The sequence below is a fragment of the Stenella coeruleoalba genome (genome assembly GCF_951394435.1).
Source record: "Stenella coeruleoalba genome assembly, chromosome: 3".
In the NCBI taxonomy this organism is placed as follows: domain Eukaryota; kingdom Metazoa; phylum Chordata; class Mammalia; order Artiodactyla; family Delphinidae; genus Stenella; species Stenella coeruleoalba.
Genome location: NC_137148.1, coordinates 88,373,834 through 88,395,914, shown reverse-complemented (window position 1 = coordinate 88,395,914; position 22,081 = coordinate 88,373,834). Strand labels below are relative to the sequence as shown.

The 22,081-nt window shown below is 35.8% G+C and overlaps 1 protein-coding gene across 9 annotated transcripts in view; it reads right to left on the bottom strand.

Annotated features, from left to right (window-relative positions):
• Positions 1–22,081, bottom strand: part of FER (FER tyrosine kinase) — a 463,302-nt gene that overhangs the window by 360,356 nt on the left and 80,865 nt on the right. For 8 of the 9 annotated variants that reach the window (XR_013827559.1, XM_079916621.1, XM_079916626.1 and 5 more), the window contains one exon: positions 17,484–17,583. Coding sequence is in view for 8 of the 9 variants with exons in the window: in XM_079916621.1 (XP_079772747.1) it covers positions 17,484–17,583 (100 nt within the window). In the remaining variant the exon portion in view is untranslated. Of the gene's footprint in view, positions 1–15,467; positions 15,573–17,483; positions 17,584–22,081 lie in introns of those variants that run through there. The other variant, XM_079916623.1, reaches the window with a different exon arrangement.

The window sequence follows — 22,081 nt, the reverse complement described above, 5'->3', positions numbered from 1 at the left end:
ATGTTAAAAGAGACAAGGAAGGACACTACACAATGATCAAGGGATAAATCCAAGAAGAACATATAAGAATTATAAATATTTATGCACCTAACATAGGAGCACCACAATACATAAGGCAACTGCTAACAGCTATAAAAGAGGAAATCAACAGTAACACAATAATAATTGGGGACTTAAACACTGCACTTACACCAATGGGCAGATCATCCAGACAGAAAATTAATAAGGAAACACAAGATTTAAATGATGCAATAGACCACATAGATTTATATAGGATATTTATAGGACATTCCATCAGAAAACTGCAGATTACACTTTCTTCTCAAGTGCACACAGAACATTCTAAATGACAGATCACATCTTGGGTCACAAATCAAGCCTTGATAAACTCAAAAAAAATGAAATCATATCAAGCATCTTTTCTGACCATAATGCTATGAGATTAGAAATCAATTACAGGGAAAAAAATGTAAAAAACACAAACACATATAGGCTAAACAATATGATACTAAATAAGCAAGAGATCACTGAAAAATCAAAGAGGAAATCAAAAAATACCTAGAGACAAATGACAATGAAAACATGACGATCCAACACCTATGGGATGCAGCAAAAGCAGTTCTAAGAGGGAAGTTCATAGCAATACAATCCGACCTCAAGAAACAAGAAAAATCTTAAATAAACAATCTAACCTTACACTTAAAGGAACTAGAGAAAGAAGAACAAACAAAACCCAAACGTTGTAGAAGGAAAGAAATCATAAAGATCAGAGCAGAAATAAATGAAATAGAAACAAAGAATACAATAGCAAAGATCAATAATACTAAAAGCTGGCTCTTTGAGAAGATAAACACAGTTGATAAACCTTTAGCCACACTCATCAAGAGGGAGAGGACTCAAATCAATAAAATTACAAATGAAAAAGGAAAAGTTACAATGGACACTGAAGAAATACAAAGCATCGTAAGAGACTACTACCAGCAACTCTAAGCCAATAAAATGGACAACCTGGAAGAAATGGACAAATTCTTAGAAAGGTATAACCTTCCAAGACTGAACCAGGTAGAAATAGAAAATATCAACAGACCAATCACAAGCACTGAAATTGAAACTGTGATTAAAAATCTTCCAACAAACAAAAGTCCAAGACCAGATGGCTTCAGAGGTGAATTCTACCAAACATTTAAAGAAAAGCTAACACCCATTCTTCTCAAACTCTTCCAAAACTTTGCAGAGGAAGGAACACTCCCAAACTCATTCTATGAGGCCACCATCACCCTGATTCCAAAACCAGACAAAGATACTGCAAAAAAAAAAAAAAATTACAGACCAATAGCACAGAAGAATATAGATGCAAAAATCCTCAACAAAATGTCAGCAAGCAGAATCCAGCAACACATTAAAAGGATCATACACCACGATCAAGGGAGATTTACCCCAGGGATGCAAGGATTTTTCAGTATACACAGATCAATCAATGTGATACACCATATTAAAAAATTGAAGAAAAAAAATCATATGATCATCTCAATAGATGCAGAAAAAGCTTTTGACAAAATTCAACACCCATTAATGATAAAAACTTTCCAGAAAATGGGCATAGAGGGAACCTACCTCAACATAATAAAGGCCATATAAGACAAACCCACAGCCAACATCATTCTCAATGGTGAAAAACTGAAACCATTTCCACTAAGAACAGGAACAAGACAAGGTTTCCCACTCTCACCACTATTATTCAACATAGTTTTGGAAATTTTAGCCACAGCAATCAGAGTAGAAAAAGAAATAAAAGGAATATAAATTGGAAAAGAAGAAGTAAAATTGTCACTGCTTGCAGATGACATGATGCTATACATAGAAAATCCTAAAGATGCTACCAGAAAACTACTAGAGCTAATCAATGAATTTGGTAAAGTAGCCAGATACCAAATTAATGCACAGAAATCTCTTGCATTCCTATACACTGATGATAAAAAATCTGAAAGAGAAATTAAGGAAACAATCCCATTCACCATTGTAACAAAAAGAATAAAATACCTAGGAATAAACCTACCTAAGGAGGTAAAAGACCTGTACTCAGAAAAGTATAAGACAGTGATGAAAGAAGTCAAAGGTGACACAAACAGATGGAGAGATATACCATGTTCTCAGATTGGAAGAATCAACATTGTGAAAATAACTATACTTCCCAAAGCAATCTACAGATTCAATGCAATCCCTATCAAATTACCAGTGGCAAGTTTACAGAACTAGAACAAAAAATCTTAAAATCAGTATGGAGACACAAAAGACCTCAAATAGCCAAAGCAATCTTGAGGGAAAAAAATGGAGCTGGAGAAATCAGACTCCCTGACTTCAGACTATACTACAAAGCTATGGTAATCAAGACAATATGGTACTGGCACAAAAACAGAAATACAGATCAATGGACCAGGATATAAAGCCCAGAGATAAACCCACGCACCTATGGTCCACTAATTTATGACAAAGGAGGCAAGGATATACAATGGAGAAAAGACAGCCTGTTCAATAAATGGTGCTGGGAAAACTGGACAGCTACATGTAAAAGAATGAAATTAGAACACTCACTAACACCATACACAAAAATAAACTCAAAATGGATTCGAGACCTAAATGTAAGACTGGACACTATAAAACTCTTAGAGGAAAACATAGGAAGAACACTCTGACATAAATCACAGCAAGATCTTTTTTGATCCACCTCCTACAGTAATGGAAATAAAAACAAAAATAAACAAATAGGAACCTAATGGAACTTCAAAGCTTTTGCAGAGCAAACTATAAACAAGACGAAAAGACAACCTTCAGAATAGGAGAAAATATTTGCAAACAAATCAACGGACAAAGGAGTAATCTCCAAAATATACAAGCAGCTCATGCAGCTCAATATTAAAAAAACAAACAACCCAATCAAAAAATGAGCAGAAGAGCTAAATAGACATTTCTCCAAACAAGACATACAGATAGCCAAGAGGCACATGAGAAGCTGCTCAACATCACTATTAGAGAAATACAAATCAAAACTACAATGAGGTATCATCTCACACCAGTTAGAATGGGCATCATTAGAAAATCCACAAACAACAAATGTTAGAGAGGGTGTGGAGAAAAGGGAGCCCTCTTGCACTGTTGGTGGGAATGTAAATTGGTACAGCCACTATGGAAAACAGTATGGAGGTTCCTTTAAAAACTAAAAATAGAATTATCATATGAGCCAGCAATCCCACTAGTGGGCATATGCCCAGAGAAAACCATAATTCAAAAAGACACATGCACCTCAATGTTCATTGCAGCACTATATATAATAGCCAGGTCACAGAAGCAACCTAAACACTCATCGACAGATGAATGGATAAAGAAGACATGGTATGTATATACAATGGAACATTCCTCAGCCATAAAAAGGAACAAAATTGCGTTATTTGTAGAGACGTGGATGGACCTAGAGACTGTCATACAGAGTGAAGTATGTCAGAATGAAAAAAACAAATATCGTATATTAATGCAAATATGTGGAATCTAGAAAAATCGTACAGGTGAACCGGTTTGCAAGGTAGAAATAGAGACACCGATGTAGAGAACAAACGTATGGACACCAAGGGGGGGGGGAAGTCGGGGGGGGAATGAATTGGGGGGAAAAAAAGTGGAGATTACAGAGAACCAAAAAGAAATCTGGGAGTGAATAAACTCATAACAACTTTCAGAACAAATGAAGAAAGACGATGAAGTCCACTAAGACTGTAAAACTTAGGTTAATGTGTTAAGTAGACACATGAAAGATTTAAGAAAAGACCCACATCATAATTATCCAGGCAAAATCTATAATGTCTAAAATGAAAAATATACTACATGAGATTAAAGGCAGATTAGACACTGCAGAAAACAAGATTAGTAAAAGTGTAGATACAATCATAGAAACTAACCAAAATGAAACAGAAAGCTAAAAAGACAAGGGGAAAAAATAAACAGACCATCAGTTGGCTGTGAGGCAAATACAAACAGCCGAATATACATGTAACTGGAGTCTCCAAAGGACAGCAGAAAGAGAGACGTAGATAGAAAATATACATGAAGAAATAACGGCTGAAAGTTTTCCAAATTTGATGAAAATTATAAACTCTCAGATATAAGAAGCTCAACAAACACAAGGAGAAAAAAAACTTACAGGAACACACATCATAATCAAATTGCTCAAAATCAACAATAAAAAGGAAATCCTAAAAGCTGCCAAAGGGATATAAAACATGCAGAGCAACAAAGAAAAGTATTAGAACAGATTTCTCCTTGACATGGCCAAAGGGCAACATCTTTAAAGACCCAACAGGGAAAACAATACCTGCTAAAAGAAAATTCTACATCCTACAAAAATATATTTCAAAATCAAAGGTGAAATTAAAACTTTTTCAGATGTACAAAAGCTGAAAGAACTTACTACGTGTAGACTTACATTACAAGAAATGTTAAAGTAAGTCATTCAGGCAAAAGTAAAATGATACCAGATGGAATAAAGAATGCTACAAAAGATAACTACATGGATAAACATATAAGATGTTTTATTATAATTTTACAGATACTTGACTAAACAACAATATTAACAATATAGTACAAAGTTAAAAACATATGCAAAAGTAAAATATATCACAACAATAGCACAAATATAGGAAGACTATATACCAGTGTAAGGTTTCCTTATTATACACAAGGTGATATAACATCACTTGAAGGTATACTATGGTAAATCAAAGATAAAATAACAAAAGAGAAAGTTACAGCTAATAAGACTAATAAAGGAGAATAAACAAAAGAAAAAACAATAAACAAAAGAAAAAGTTACAGCTAATAAAGGAGATAAATGGGAATCTTAATAAATTTTTTTCAATTATTCCAAAAGGAGGCAGAAAAAAGGAAAAGGAGAATAAAGGACTGATGAAACAAAGAGGAAAAAAAAACTGCAAGATGACAGATTTAAACCTAACATTGTCAAAATCAATCACATTATAGTCTAACTATCCCAGTTAAAATGTAAAGATTATCAAGATAAAAAAGCAAGACCTAATTATATGCTGCTTATAAGAAATGCACTTCAACTATATAAAGACTAAAAAATGTTGAAGTAAAAGGATGATAAAAAGATATATCATGTAAACACTAATCGAAGTATCTAATATTAATATCAGATAGAACAGATAACACAGCAAAGAATACTACCAGGGATAATAAAGGTCATTTCATATGACAAAAGAGTCAGGGCATCAAGAGGATACAACAATCATGACTACTTTTACACCCAATAACTAGAGTTTCAAAATACATTAAGCAAAAAACTGACAAAACTATGAGAAGAAATAGACAAATCTACAAGTACAGTGGGAGATTTCAATTGCCCCCTCTCAAAAACTGATGGAACAAGTAGACAGAAAATCAGTAACAACCTAAAAACTTTTAATAACACTATTAACCAACTGGCCCAAGATAGCAATATAGACCACTGCAACCAACAACAGCAGAATACATATTCTTATCAAGTGCACATGAAGCATTTACCAAGGTAAACCATACTATGGGCCATATAACATGCATTCATAAATGTAAAAGGAATAAAGTCACAAAAAGAATATTCTCAGACTAAATGAAATTAAATTATAAATGAAAAATAGACTTTTTTTAATGTCAAATCTTTAGGAAACCAAATACATTTCTAAATAACCTATGTATCAAAGAAAAAAAAAAAGCCAAAAGGAAATACTTTAAGTATTTTGAACTGAAGAAAAATGAAGAAACAATACATACAAATGTATGGAATATTGCTAAAACAGTCCTTAGGGAAATTCATAGCACTAATGCCTACATAAGAAAAGAAGATAGTTCTCAAATCAATGATCTTAGTTAGCTTCCAGATTAAAAAAAAGAAAAAATAGAAAAACTGGTGCAAACTAAGCCTAAAGCAAGCAGAAGAAACAAAAAAACAAAGATTAGAGCATAAATCAATTAAATAGAAAGCAGAAAAATAGAAAGAAAATAAAGCCTAAAGCCAGTCTTTGAGAAGATTAATAAAATTGATAAACCTCTAGCCAAAATGATTAGGGATAAAAGAGAAGACACAAAGTACCAATAACAAAAATGAGAAAGAAAATATCACCACAGATTCTACAAATATAAAAAGGTGGATAAGGAAGTATTCTGAACACCTTAGTACCAATAAATTAAACAAATGAAATGGACAATTCCTTGAAAGATACAACCTACTAAAACTCAAAGAAAAAGATAAACTGAATAGCCTATATGAATTAAAGAAATTGAAGTTATAGTTTAAAAATCTTAGCAAAAGAGAAAAAAATAAAGCAAGCAGACGCAGATGGCTTCACAAGTGAATTCTGCCAATATTTAAGAAATATTATAAATTGAACACAAACATTACTAAGAGGGGGCAATCATAGAGAGGACAGTATTATCCTTATACAAAAATGAGACAAAGATATTAAAAGAAGCAGACATATTTGAAAATCCATAAAAACTTAGTCAACCATATCAAACAACATAAAAAATAATAATACATCATAACCAAGAGGAGTTTATTCCAGGAATGTGAAGATGGTATAATATTTTTAAAATGTGAAAATCAATCAAAATAATTCACCATATCAAGGTAAAAGAAGAAAAAAAATATCCATCTCCACAGATATGGCAAAAGCATTTGAGAAAATCTAACATCCATTCTTAAGCAGGAATAAAAAGGAACTTCTTCAACCCGATAAAAGGAAAAACGTTTGAAAAACTACAGTTAACTTCATATTTATGATGAAAGTCTTTCCCCTAAGATCAGGGACAAGACAAACATGTTTGGTCTTTCTACGTCTGTTCAACACTATACTGAAGGGTCTAGCTAGGGCAAAGAGGCAAGAAAAAGGAAAAAAAAAAAGACATCCAGATTGAAAAGGAAAACTATCTTTGTTCATAGACAATATGATCTTATAGGAGTTCTTTTGAGAAGTCATCTACTCTTTCTGATGATGAGGTGATGGCAAATGTTTCCATTTACGGCCATTATGTCAGAACCTTAGTTTGGATACAAGCTTTATGGATTCACAAAATTGTTTTATGGCAAACTTAACAATGTGCTTAACCAACTAAAAGTATTCAGAACTTAATATGCTATAGGAAAGTAAAACCTGTGTATATTGCATCCAAGAACTTATTATTCCATGCTCTAATGAAACACTCTAGTAACTTCAGCTAAATAGGCTAAAATTATTTTGGTTGTTCTCAGCATACATGTTATAAATAATAATCAATAGACTAATATCCAAATTAGTCCAAGTCAATTCAAGAAAAACATTTGTTCCCTTGACAAAGCATAGAGCAAAATGACTTTGATATTTAGTGTATATTATTCAATACCAAAAAATTTAACTAAAATGGTGCTATGTTCATATTACAAATGAATGTTATATTTTACATTAGACAACATAAATCAGTGTTCCTTTGGATATAAATTCTAACATTGAAAATTTAACGTATTTTGTGTAACCCATACAGCAGGGATCAGGAATTTGGAATTTCAGTATTAACCCAGGCCTCCAGCTGATCTGCTACTGCTGCTGAACCTCCATTTCCAGTAACTGAACCCTTGATGCCAAACCAATTCTTTTTTTCATATATTATTACCCTTTTTTTTTCTTTAACATCTTTATTGGAGTATAATTGCTTTACAATGGTGTGTTAGTTTCTGCTTTATAACAAAGTGAATCAGTTATACATATACACATGTTCCCATATATCTTCCCTCTTGCGTCTCCCTCGCTCCCACCCTCCCTATCCCACCTCTTTAGGTGGTCACAAAGCACCGAGCTGATCTCCCTATGCTATGAGGCTGCTTCCCACTAGCTATCTATTCTACGTTTGGTAGTGTATATATGTCCATGCCACTCTCTCACTTTGTCAGAGCCTACCCTTCCCTTCCCCACATCCTCAAGTGCATTCTTTAGTAGGTCTGCCTCTCCATTCCCATCTTACCCCTAGGTTCTTTATGACCTTTTTTTTTTCCCTTAGATTCCATATATATGTGCTAGCATACTGTATATGTTTTTCTCTTTCTGACTTACTTCACTCTGTATGACAGACTCTAGGTCCATGCAACTCACTACAAATAACTCAATTTCGTTTCTTTTCATGGCTGAGTAATATTCCATTGTATATACATGCCACATCTTCTTTATCCATTCATCCAATGATGAACATTTAGGTTGCTTTCATGTCCTGGCTATTGTAAATAGAGCTGCAATGAACATTTTGGTACATGACTTTTTTGAATTATGGTTTTCTCATGTTATATGACCAGTAGTGGGATTGCTGGGTCATATGGTAGTTCTATTTTTAGTTTTTTAAGGAACCTCCATACTGTTCTACATAGTGGCTGTATCAATTTACATTCCCACCAACAGTGCAAGAGGGTTCCCTTTTCTCCACACCCTCTCCAGCATTTATTGTTTGAAGATTTTTTGATAATGGCCATTCTGACCGATGTGAGATGATATCTCATTGTAGTTTTCATTTGCATTTCTCTAATGATTAATGATGCTGAGCATTCTTTGATGTGTTTGCTGGTAATCTCTGTATCTTCTTTGGAGAAATGTCTATTTAGGTCTTCTGCCCATTTTTGGATTGGGTTGTTTGTTTTTTTGTTATTGAGCTCCATGAGCTGCTTGCAAATTGTGGAGATTAACCCTTTGTCAATTGCTTCATTTGCAACTATTTTCTCCCATTCTGGAGGTTGTCTTTTGGTCTTGTTTATGGTTTCCTTTGCTGTGCAAAAGCTTTTAAGTTTCATTAGGACCCATTTGTTTATTTTTGTTTTTACTTCCATTTCTCTAGGAGGTGGGTCAAAAAGAAGCTTGCTGTGATTTATGGCATAGAGTGTTTTGCCTATGTTTTCCTCTAAGAGTTTCATAGTTTCTGGCCCTACATTTAGGTCTTTAATCCATTTTGAAATTATTTTTGTGTATGGTGTTAGGGAATGTTCTAATCTCATACTTTTACATGTACGTGTCCAGTTTTCCCAGCACCACTTATTGAAGAGGCTGTCTTTTCTCCACTGTATATTCTTGCCTCCTTTATCAAAGATAAGGTGACCATATGTGCATGGGTTTATCTCTGGGCTTTCTATCCTGTTCCATTGATCTATATTTCTCTTTTTGTGCCAGTACCATACTGTCTTGATTACTGTACCTTTGCAATATAGTCTGATGTCAGGGAGCCTAATTCCTCGAGCTCCATTTTTTGTTCTCAAGATTTCTTTGGCTATTCGGGGGTCTTCTGCGTTTCCATACAAATTGTGAATTTTTTTGTTCTAGTTCTGTGAAAAATGCCACTGGTACTTTGATAGGGATTGCATTGAATCTGTAGATTGCTTTGGGTAGTAGAGTCATTTTCACAATGTTGATTCTTCCAATCCAAGAACATGGTATATCTCTCCATCTATGTGTATCATCTTTAACTCCTTTCATCAGTGTCTTATAATTTTCTGCATACTGGTCTTTTGTCTCAAGTAGGTTTATTCCTAGATACTTTATTCTTTTTGTTGCAATGGTAAATGGGAGTGTTTTCTTGATTTCACTTTCAGATTTTTCATCATTAGTGTATAGGAATGCCAGAGATTTCTGTGCATTAATTTTGTATCCTGCTACTTTACCAAATTTAAGTTTTCTGGTAGCATTGTTAGGATTCTCTATGTATAGTATCATGTCATCTGCAAACAGTGACAGCTTTACTTCTTCTTTTCCGATTTGGATTCCTCTTATTTCCTGTTCTTCTCTGATTGCTGTGGCTAAAATTCCAAAACTATGTTGAATAAGAGTGGTGAGAGTGGGCAATCTTGTCTTGTTCCTGATCTTAGTGGAAATGCTTTCAGTTTTACACCATTGAGGACGATGTAGGCTGTGGGTTTGTCATATATGGCCTTTATTATGTTGAGGAAAGTTCCCTCTGTGCCTACTTTCTGCAGGGCTTTTTATCATAAATGGGTGTTGAATTCTGTCGAAAGCTTTCTCTGCATCTATTGAGATGATCATACGTTTTTTCTCCTGCAATTTGTTAACATGGTGTATCACGTTGATTGATTTGTGTATATTGAAGAATCCTTGCATTACTGAAATAAACCCCACTTGATCATGGTGTATGATCCTTTTAATGTGCTGTTGGATTCTCTTTGCTAGTATTTTGCTGAGGATTTTTACATCTATGTTCATCAGTGATATTGGCCTGTAGTTTTCATTCTTTGTGACATCTTTATCTGGTTTTGGTATCAGGGTGAAGGTGGCCTCGCACAATGAGTTTGGGAGTGTTCCTCCCTCTGCTATATTTTGGAAGAGTTTGAGAAGGATAGGTGTTAGCTCTTCTCTAAATGTTTGATAGAATTCGCCTGTGAAGCCATCTGGTCCTGGGCTTTTCTTTGTTGGAAGATTTTTAATCAGAGTTTCAATTTCAGTGCTTGTGATTGGTCTGTTCATATTTTCTATTTCTTCCTGATTCAGTCTTGGCAGGTTGTGCATTTCTAAGAATTTGTCCATTTCTTCCAGGTTGTCCATTTTATTGGCATAGAGCTGCTTGTAGTAATCTCTCATGATCTTTTGTATTTCTGCAGTGTCAGTTGTTACTTCTCCTTTTTCATTTCTAACTCTATTGATTTGAGTCTTCTCCCTTTTTTTCTTGATGAGTCTGGCTAATGGTTTATCAATTTTGTTTATCTTCTCAGAGAACCAGCTTTTAGTTTTATTGATCTTTGCTATTGTTTCCTTCATTTCTTTTTCATTTATTTCTCATCTGATCCTTATGATTTTATTCCTTCTGATAACTTTTGGGGTTTTTTGTTCTTCTTTTTCTAACTGCTTTAGGTGCAACGTTAGGTTGTTTATTTGAGATGTTTCCTGTTTCTTAAGGTAGGATTGTATTGCTATAAACTTCCATCTTAGAACTGCTTTTGCTGCATCCCATAGGTTTTGCATCATCGTGTCTCCATTGTCATTTTTTTCTAGGTATTTTTTTATTTCCTCTTTGATTTCTTCAGTGATCTCTTGGTTATTAAGTAGTGTATTGTGTAGCCTCCATTTGTTTGTATTTTTTACAGATCATTTCCTGTAATTAATATCTAGTCTCATAGCATTGTGGTCGGAAAAGATACTTGATACAATTTCAATTTTCTGAAATTTACCAAGGCTTGATTTGTGACCCAAGATATGATCCTGGAGAATGTTCCATGAGCACTTGAGAAAAGTGTGCATTCTGTTGTTTTTGGATGGAATGTCCGATAAATATCTATTAAGTCCATCCTGTTTAATGTATCATTTAAAGCTTGTGTTTCCTTATTTATCTTCATTTTGGATGATCTGTCCATGGGTGAAAGTGGGGTGTTAAAGTCCCCTACTATGAATGTGTTACTGCCGATTTCTCCTTTTATGGCTGTTAGCATTTGCCTTATGTATTGAGGTGCTCCTATGTTGCGTGCATAATTATTTACAATTGTCATATCTTCTTCTTTGATCGATCCCTTGATCATTATGTAGTGTCCTTCTTTGTGTCTTGTGATAGTCTTTATTTTAAAGTCTATTTCTTCTGATATGAGAATTGCTACTCCAGTTTTCTTTTGATTTCCATTTGCATGGAATATCTTTTTCCATCCCCTCACTTTCGGTCTGTATGTTTCTCTAGGTCTGAAGTGGGTCTCTTGCAGATGTCATATATATGGGTCTTGTTTTTGTATCCATTCTGTATCCATTCTTGTTTTTGTAGCCAGTCTGTGTCTTTTGGTGGGAGCCCTTAATCCATTTACATAAAAGGAAATTATCTATATGTATATTCCTATTCCCATTTTCTTAATTGTTTTGTGCTTGGTTTCCTTCTCTTGTGTTTTTTGCCTAGAGAAGGTCCTTCAGCCTTTGCTGTAAAGCTGGTTTGGTGGTGCTGAACTCTGTCAGCTTTTGCTTGTCTGTAAAGGTTTTAATTTCTCCATCAAATCTGAATGAGATCCTTGCTGGGTAAAGTAATCTTGGTTGTAGGTTTTTCTCCTTCATCACTTTAAATGTGTCCTGCCACTCCCTTCTGGCTTGCAGAGTTACTGCTGAAAGATCAGCTGTTAACCTTATGGGGACTCCCTTATGTGTTATTTGTTGTTTTTCCCTTGCTGCTTTTAATATGTTTTCTTTGTATTTAATTTTTGATAGTTTGATTAATATGTGTGTTGGTGTGTTTCTCCTTGGATTTATCCTGTATGGGACTCTCTCTGCTTCCTGGACTTGATGAACTGTTTCCTTTCCCATATTATGGAAGCTTTCAACTATAATCTCTTCAAATATTTTCTCAGTCCCTTCCTTTTGCTCTTCTTCTTCTGGGACCCCTATAATTCGAATGTTGGTGCGTTTAATGTTGTCCCAGACGTCTCTGAGACTGTCCTCAGTTCTTTTCATTCTTTTTTCTTCATTCTGCTCTGCAGTAGTTATTTCCACTATTTTATCTTCCAGGTCACTTATCCATTCTTCTGCCTCAGTTTTTCTGCTATTGATCCCATCTAGAGTATTTTTAAATTCACTTATTGTGTTGTTCATCGTTGCTTGTTTCCTCTTTAGTTCTTCTAGGTCCTTGTTAAATGTTTCTTGCATTTTCTCTATTCTATTTCCAAGATTTTGGATCATCTTTACTATCATTATTCTGAATTCTTTTTCAGGTAGACTGCCTATTTCCTCTTTATTTGTTAGGTCTGGTGGGTTTTTACCTTGCTCTTTCATCTGCTGTGTGTTTTTCTGTCTTCTCATCTTGCTTATCTTACTGTGTTTGGGGTCTCCTTTTTGCAGGCTGCAGATTCGTAGTTCCTGTTGTTTTTGTTGTCTGTCCCTAGTGGCTAAGGATGGCTCAGTGGGTTGTGTCGGCTTCCTGGTGGAGGGGACTAGTGCCTGTGTTCTGGTGGATGAGGCTGGGTCTTGTCTTTCTGGTGGGCAGATCCATGTCTGGTGGTGTGTTTTGGGGTGTCTGTGGCCTTATTATGATTTTAGGCAGCCTTTCTGCTAATGGATAGGGTTATGTTCCTGCCTTGCTAGTTGTTTCACGTAGGGTGTCCAGCACTGTAGCTTGCTGGTCGTTGAGTGAAGCTGGGTCTTGGCATTGAGATGGAGATCTCTGGGAGATTTTCGCCATTTGATATTACATGGAGCTGGGAGGTCTCTTGTAGACCAGTGTCCTGAAGTTGGCTCTCCCATCTCAGAGGCACAGCACTGACTCCTGGCTGGAGCACCAAGAGCCTTTCATCCACACAGCTCAGAATAAAAGGGAGAAAAAGAAGAAAGAAAAGAAAAGAAAAGAAAAGAAAGAAAGGAGGAAAGAAAGAGGATAAAATAAAATAAAATAAAGATTAAAAAAATAAAGTTATTAAAACAAAAAATAATTATTAAGAAAAAAAAAATTTTTTAAGTAAAAAAAAAAAAAAACCGACTGACAGAACCCTAGGACAAATGATGAAAGGAAATCTATACAGACAAAATCTCACACAGAAGCATACACATACACACTCACAAAAAGAGGAAAAGGGGAAAAAGTAATATGTCTTGTTCTCAAAGACCACCTCGTCAATTTGGGATGATTAGTTGTCTATTCATATTTTCCACAGATGCAGGGTACATCAAGTTGATTGTGGAGATTTAATCCGCTGCTCCTGAGGCTGCTGAGAGAGATTTCCCTTTCTTTACTTGTACGCACAGCTTTCGGATTTCAGCATTGGATTTGGCCCCGCCTCTGCGTGTAGGTCGCCTGAGGGCTTCTGTTCTTCGCTCAGACAGGATAGGGTTAAAGGAGCAGCTGATTCGGGGGCTCTGGCTCACTCTGGCCGGGGGGAGGGAGGGGAACGGGGCGAGCTGTGGCGGCAGCGGCCGGCATGACTTTGCCCCAGCCTGAAGTGCGCTGTGCGTTCTCCCGGGGAAGTTGTCCCTGGATCACGGGACCCTTGCAGTGGCGGTCTGCACAGGCTCCCAGGAGGAGAGTTGTGGAGAGTGACCTGTGCTTGCTCACAGGCTTCTTGGTGGCGGCAGCAGCAGCTTTAGCGTCTCATGCCCATCTCTGGTGTCTGCGCTGAAAGCCGCGGCTCGCGCCCATCTCTGGAGCTCCTTTAAGCAGCGCTTTTAATCCCCTCTCCTTGCTCACCAGGAAACAAAGAGGGAAGAAAATGTCTCTTTCCTCTTCAGCAGGTCCAGACTTTATCCCAGACTCCCTCCCGGCTAGCCATGGTGCACTAACCCCTTCAGGCTGTGTTCACGCCGCCATTCCTCTCCCTGCGCTCTGACTAAAGCCCAAGTCTCAGCTCCCAGCCCCACCCGCCCCGGCGGGTGAGCAGACAAGCCTCTCGGGCTGGTGAATGCTGGTCGGCCCCGATCCTCTGTGCGGGAATCTCTCTGCTTTGCCTTCCGCACCCCTGTTGCTGTGCTCTCCTCCGTGGCTCCGAAGCTTTCCCTCTCCGCCACCCACAGTCTCCGCCTGTGAAGGGGCTTCCTAGTGTGTGGAAACCTTTCCTCCTTCACAGCTCCCTCCCACTGGTGCAGGTTCTGTCCCTATTCTTTTGTCTCTGTTTTTTCTTTTCTCTTTTACCCTACCCAGGTACATGGGGAGTTTCTTGCCTTTTGGGAGTCTGAGATCTTCTGCCAGCATTCAGTGGGTGTTCTATAGGAGCAGTACCATATGTAGATGTATTTCTGATGTATCTGTGGGGAGGAAGGTGATCTCCGCGTCTTACTCTTCTGTCATATTCCTGCTACCTTCCCAAACCAATTCTTGATCAAATCCAGAATTTAACCCTTACTTACTATAGGAGCTATTTCTGGGTCCTATCTCCCCCGAAGCCTTGTCTTCTCAAGCTGGACACTATATATCAGATTGAGTTTTTAAATAGCTTTTCAAAGACCCCCTAATGTCTAAAGCAATGACTCTGAATGCCAGAGCCACGGCTTGGGTATCCACCACCAGTGCTCCAGCAATTCCTAGAGCCCATTCCAGAAATGGCCTGCTGTGGCCTCTCCAGATAAACTAAGGTTCTGACATAAAGCCTGTAAATGTTGGAAGAATTTGCCAACACATCATCCTTATAAATAGTAAATAACTTCACAAAAAAAAAACCTATTTCCATGTTAAAGGTAGAAGAAGGAGTTTGAAAACAGATACAAAATTTTCAAAAATATAATTTTATACTTTTTCAGGTAATCGTGAGTATAAAGATAGTTGTGATTATAAAAGGGAAATTCACATAAGTCTCATACATTTACATAGTTATATAAGAACTTACTTTAAAAGTATATACACTATACATTTTACATTGATTTAATGGGAGTAATCAAATTCCAGAAAATGAAAAAGTACATCACTAATTCCTTTAGAAAGAAAATGTAAATAAGCTCACATATTTTAACTTCAGGAGACTCAGTCAAATAATACATTTCTTAAGATCAATTAAAACTACGGTCTTCAGATTTTCTAGTTGCCTTCTTACTACTGATACAACACTGAATGGTATTTTATCTCTATAATAAATAATAAAGATAAGTAATAAAGAACAATTATTACCTGTGAATAATCTTTGATAATATAAACTTTAGGTACAAGAACTATTTAAAACTTTATTATGATATCAGAATTAGATTTCATTTTTTAAACAAAAACTATGTCATTAAAAGTAGGTATCAAACACTTGGGAGTAATTATGTACTTCTTTTTCTAACTAATCATTCTCCAACAGATATAGACCTAGTGTGAAATACTTCACATAGATGGATTACAATATAGTTGGATTAAGTCACCACTTGTTCTGGGTGAATTTAATATGTGGATGTTTATAATACAGGAAACTAATTTGAGAATGCTAGCCAAGCATTATGTAATGAACTTTATAAAACTAACCCTTTGACAGATTGAGTAGTAATGCTCAATGTACAAAACTATTTCTAAATCACTCTTGATGGTTTAGCAGGGGATCCCTTGTATAAAGACTAAATTTTGAAAAACAGTGAAGACTTGCAGTTCCCAAGTTAGAATATCAACTAGAAGTGGGTAAGCTCCTTGAATGTTTGAATCTCAATAACTTAAGGGTAGCAAATGCTCAGTAAATACTTCTTGATTATATAAAGCACTCTTTAAAATAAAAAAGGAATAATAATTAGGTATACGAAGTTTGAAAATTATGAAATAATCATACAACATTGGAATTTACATCTAAGGCTATCTGACTCCAAAGTCTGACTCATCTTTCCACTATTGCATTTTTTCTTTTCTTCACTTAAATAACTTACATAACTGAATTACGAAAGCATTTTAAAAGATAAGTTTGTATTAAAAAGAGATCATAATCTCAAAATGCTGGTTGAGGTACAAGAAAAATAAGTAAAAATAAGTAAACTGTGAATACTAATTCATCTAGAAACACTGCAAGAAGCAGAAACGTGAAATAAATGTGGGAGGGATGGAGACAGGGAGAAAGGGAGACACAAAGTAAATGCTGAAGGGAATACTGGGAGAAGGGAGGGGAGGGACAGAGAAGGAAGGAGAGGAAGGAAGTAGGGAGGAGCAAGAGGAAGAAGGAAAGGGAGGCAGAAGTGGGGGGGGGGGGAACTGCATCTAAATCAGTCTCTCTTCTAGTCTACTGGGAATAACAACAAAAACAGTATTTTCATTGTGTAAGGTATATCCAAATATAGGAGCTGTTTATTTCATTTACCTCAACCAAATGACAAAATAATATACAAGTAAAAGAAAAAGAGAAAATACATTAATAAATGAGAAAGGTAAATTTAATAATTAAAAAAATATTTTAAAAAGAGTTGCTAATAATCCTTCTATTTAACCAGAAAACAACAAAAATTTTATAATTAAAAAATATATAAATATGAAGACTAGTCACATTTAAAAACTATAACCACAAATCTTTGATTAAAACATAATGTTTCCCTTTCCATTTACTTCCAAAGCTTATTATGAAAATTTTAGTACAATATAGATATAAAATTAAGCTATGAAAGCAAAACTGAGCTATAAAATGATCTGTGATTTTAATGGCATTTAAATACAGGTAAAAAGAGGATCAATAAAAGCTTCTAAACAAATACAATTTTATTTTTCTTATTTAGCACTCAGTAATTAAATGAGTAAATCTGAAGCCTATGAGAAAAATTTAAACATTCCTTGCATTCTATTACAAGTACTGCATAATTCTATTAATAGCATTAACTACTCAAAAATAGTTTCCATTATTTTCAAAAAACAAAACAAAAAAAGAAATACTTATTACACAGTTTGGTAATTAGTCTATTTTGGCTTACTTTAATATTTTTAAAATGTGAATTGGTCTAAGTGTAATCATTCCACCACTTATAAAGATAACTTTCAAATGATAAGAATAAAAATCACTAAAATAAACATTTTTCATAATTGCATCATACCTTTAGCTACAGCTTCTTTATATTTCTCTTTGGCAGAATTCATTTCTTTTATTAATTGTCTATAGCTTGTTTTTAATTTCTCTAATTCTGTCTTTGTGACCTGTCAAAAAAAGAAATGAAAAAAAACTTTTTAATGCTTAAATTTATTTCAGTCGAGAACCTAAATTCCAAAGCATTAATAGATGCATATTTTACTGCTTATGGGGCAGAGGTGCTCTTTAATATACAATTACAACCAATAAACTAAAATTAGCTTAGAAATCGGTGATAAATTCAACAGCATATGAAAAAAAAACATTTCTTAAAAAGAAGAGCAGATCATAAAATAGTGCTGTCATCATCTAAAATGTAAAGGCCAGGGGCTTCCCTGGTGGCGCAGTGGTTGAGAGTCTGCCTGCCGATGCAGGGGACACAGGTTCGTGCCCCAGTCCAGGAGGATCCCACATGCCGTGGAGCGGCTGGGCCCGTGAGCCATGGCCGCTGAGCCTGCACGTCCAGAGCCTGTGCTCCACAGGGGGAGAGGCCACAACAGTGAGAGGCCCGTGCACCGCAAAAAAAATAAATAAATAAATAAATAAATAAATAAAATGTAAAGGCCAATAATTAATTGCTGTGTACAAAAATATTTTCTCTAATAAAAAAATAATTTAAAATACTTATTTTAATTATACAGAATAACTCTGAGCTGTCATAATTCACCAGTTCTAACATGATTTTTTTTTTTTTCACACTGTAACATCTCTGAAAAGATACATCTAACAATCATTGCTGGCCAGGCAGCAATCATGACAGTGGTCACTGCATGCACACATGAACTTCGTTATTATCTCTACCCAAAAGCTAGACAAATCCAAGTCTTTGATTCTGTCGTCAAAAAACCATAACAAGCATTTGAGAAAAAATTGAGTCTTAGATTGTATCTAAAAAACTTCTAATAAGCCTTCTGGAAGAGTATGAAATCAGCAGCATTAGAAACTTGCTAAAGGGGCATAAGAAACTTGGAAGAAAATCCCACAGTCCACTTTAAACAAATTCTGCATCACAAATGTTCTTGACAGCATGGAGGATTGCACTGTGTAAATAAACAAAAATATCTACAACTATGATATAGATATAAATGAGTTCAAATCATTCCCTTTTAAAAAGAACCTCACTGGTTAACATTTTGTTTTTAATGGACTTTACCTTTTAGAGCACTTTTAGTATCACAGCCAAATTAGCACAAAGTATGGAGATTCCCTACTTGTCTTTTACCCTGATTCATGCACAGCCTCCCTGATTATCAACATACTCCACTGGAGTATGTTTGTAAATTTTTACAATTGATAAACCTACAATGACACAACATTATCACATAAGTCCATAGTTTACATTAAGTTCCACTCTTGGTGTACATTTTATGGTTTTGAACAAACATATAATGACATGTATCCACCATTACAGTACCACACACAGTTGTTTCACTGTCATAAAACCCTCTGTGCTCCACCTATTCACTAACTCCTGGGAATCAATGATCTTTTTACTGTCTTCATAGTTTTGACTTTTCCAGAATATCATATAGTTAGAATCATACATATTTTTCATATTGGCTTCTTTCACTTAGTAATATGCATTTAAGGTTCCTCCATATCTTTCTGTGGCTTGGTACCTCATTTTCTTTGAGCTCTGAATAATATTCCATTGTCTGGATGCACTACAGTTTATCCACTCATTTACTAAAGGACTTCTTGCTTGCTTCCAAGTTTTGACAATTATGAATAAAGCTGTTATAAACAGCTATGTGTGGGCTTTAGTGTAGACATATGTTTTCAACTCCTCTGCACAAATACTAAGGAGCTCAATTGCTGGGTCCTATGGTAAGAGTATTTTTAATTTTGTAAGAAACAGCCAAACTGTCTTCCAAAGTGGCTGGATTATTTTGCATTCCCACCAGCAATGAATGAGAGTTCCTGTTGCTCCACAACCTCACCAGTATTTGGTGGTTGTCAACGTTCTAGATTTGGGGCATTCTAATAGATGTGTAGTGGTATGTCATTGTTCCTTTAATTTGCACTTCCTTGATGACATATGATGTTGAGCAACTTTTTATGTGCTTATTTGCCATCTGTATATCTTCTTTGGTGAGGTGTTTGTTTTTTAATCAGGTTGCTGGTTTTCTTAGTAGACTTTTAAGAGTTCTTTGTGTATTTTTTTTAATTAATTTTATTTATTTTTGGCTGTGTTGGGTCCTCGTTGCTGGGTGCAGGCTTTCTATAATTGCAGCGAGCAGGGCTACTCTTTGTTGCGGTTCACGGGCTTCTCATTGTGGCAGCTTCTCTTGTTCTGGAGCATGGGCTCTAGACATTCAGGCGTCAGTAGTTGCAGCACATGGGCTAAGCAGCTGCGGCACACGGGCTTCAGTAGTTGCAGCGCATGGGCTCAGTACCTGCAGCACATGAGCTCAGTAGTTGTGGCTCGCAGGCTCTAGAGCGCAGGCTCAGTAGTTGTGGCTCACAGGCTTAGTTGCTCCGCAGCATGTGGGATCTTCCTGGACCAGGGATCGAACCCATGTCCCCTGCATTGGCAGGCAGATTCTTAACCACTATGCCACCAGGGAAGAGTTCTTTGTGTATTTTAGATAACAGTCTTTTGTCAAATGTGCCTTTGCAAATGTTTTCTTCCAGTCTATGGCTTATCTTCTCATTCCTTTGATACTGTATTTGCAGAGCAGAAGTTTTATTTTTTATTTTTTTGAGGACAACCTGAATACAATACATATAATATATACCATATATATATAAAATATATATATAGCTTGGAGCAGGCAAGAAATATGGACACTTCCATCTACGTGACTGCCCATCACAGTTACTGCTCTGGTCTCATGGGCTCGAACTATTTTCCATTTTGCATACTTTTAAACTGTTGTATCACATTGATGTCTGTTGTTGAAATCTTTCTGAGAATTTTGCCAATCTGGTTCATTTTATCTTGCCTATCAGGCTGCTTTGAGTTCATTATATCTTTTAAACTTATGAAGTCATTATAGTTCCATAATTGCTTATAGACCACCCAGAGTGTGCCTGAGACCCTTTTGGGTTTCACTTCCAATGCTCGTACTTTCCCTTAAATTCTGTACTAAAGATGCCATACCATTTGAGATTGGAGGCACACTTTCATACCATGACTCACGTCCAGTGTTAAGTAGAATTTCTCTGAATGAAAACTCATGTGTTCTTTTGCCATTTGCAACACGTATCACACACATTTCTGTGGAGTTATAATGTTTTTAAAAAGAAAGAAAGGAGGGAATTCCCTGACGGTCAAGTGGTTAGAAATCTGCGTTCTCACTGACGAGGGCCCAAGTTCAATCCCTGGTCAGGGAACTAAGATTCCACAAGCCATGCAGTACAGGTAGGGAGGAGGGAAGAAAGAAAGGAAAACAGAGAAGTTTTAAAATTTTGAGGAGTTCCAACTTATCAATTATTTCTTCATGGATCACACCTTTGGTGTTGTATCTAAAAAGTCATCTTCATACCCGAGGTCATCTAGGTTTTCTCCTATTTATCTTCTAGGTGTTTTATACTATTACATTGTACATTTAGGTCTGTGATCCATTTTGAGTTAATTTGTGTGAATGGTGTAAAGTATGTGTCTAGATTCATTTTTTTGCACATGGCGGTCCCTTGTTCCAGCACCATTTGTTAAAAATATTAACTTTTCTCCCCTGTATTGACTTTGCCCCTTTGTCAAAGATCAGTTAACTACAATTATGTGGATCTACTTCTGACTCTCTCCCTCTATTCTGTTCCACTCATCTATTTGTTTTCCTATTGTCTTTCACAAACATAAAACTATCTTGATTACTGTATTTTTAATTTAAAATACTCCTTTATCTTTTGTATATTAAGATATTTACACACACACATATATATACATATATATACACACACACACCTATATAGATATATATCAAGTCACAAGGCAAATTACTCATTATCCACAGAAAACTATCAGAATAATTTTTTAACATCTATTTAAAGTATAATTGCTTTATAAGGGTGTGTTAGTTTCTGCTTTACAACAAAGTGAATCAGTTACACATATACTTATATCCCCATAACTCTTCCCTCTTGCGACTCCCCCCCTCCCACCCTCCCTATCCCATCCCTCTAGGTAGTCACAAAGCACCAAGCTGATCTCCCTGTGCTATGCGGCTACTTCCCATTAGCTATCTATTTTACATTTGGTACTGTATATATGTCCATGCCACTCTTTAACTTTGTCCCAGCTTACCCTTCCCCCTCCCCATAACCTCAACTCCATTCTCTAGTAGGTCTGTGACTTTATTCCCGTCTTGCCCCTAGGATCTTCATAATTTTTTTTTTACATTCCATATATATGTGTTAGCATATGGTATTTGTTTTTCTCTTTCTGACTTACTTCACTCTGTATGACAGACTCTAGGCCCATCCACCTCACTACAAATAACTCAATTTCATTCCTTTTTATGGCTAATATTACATTGTATATATGTGCCACATCTTCTTTATCCATTCATCTATCGATGGACACTTAGATTGCTTCCATGTCCTGGCTATTGTAAATAGAGCTGC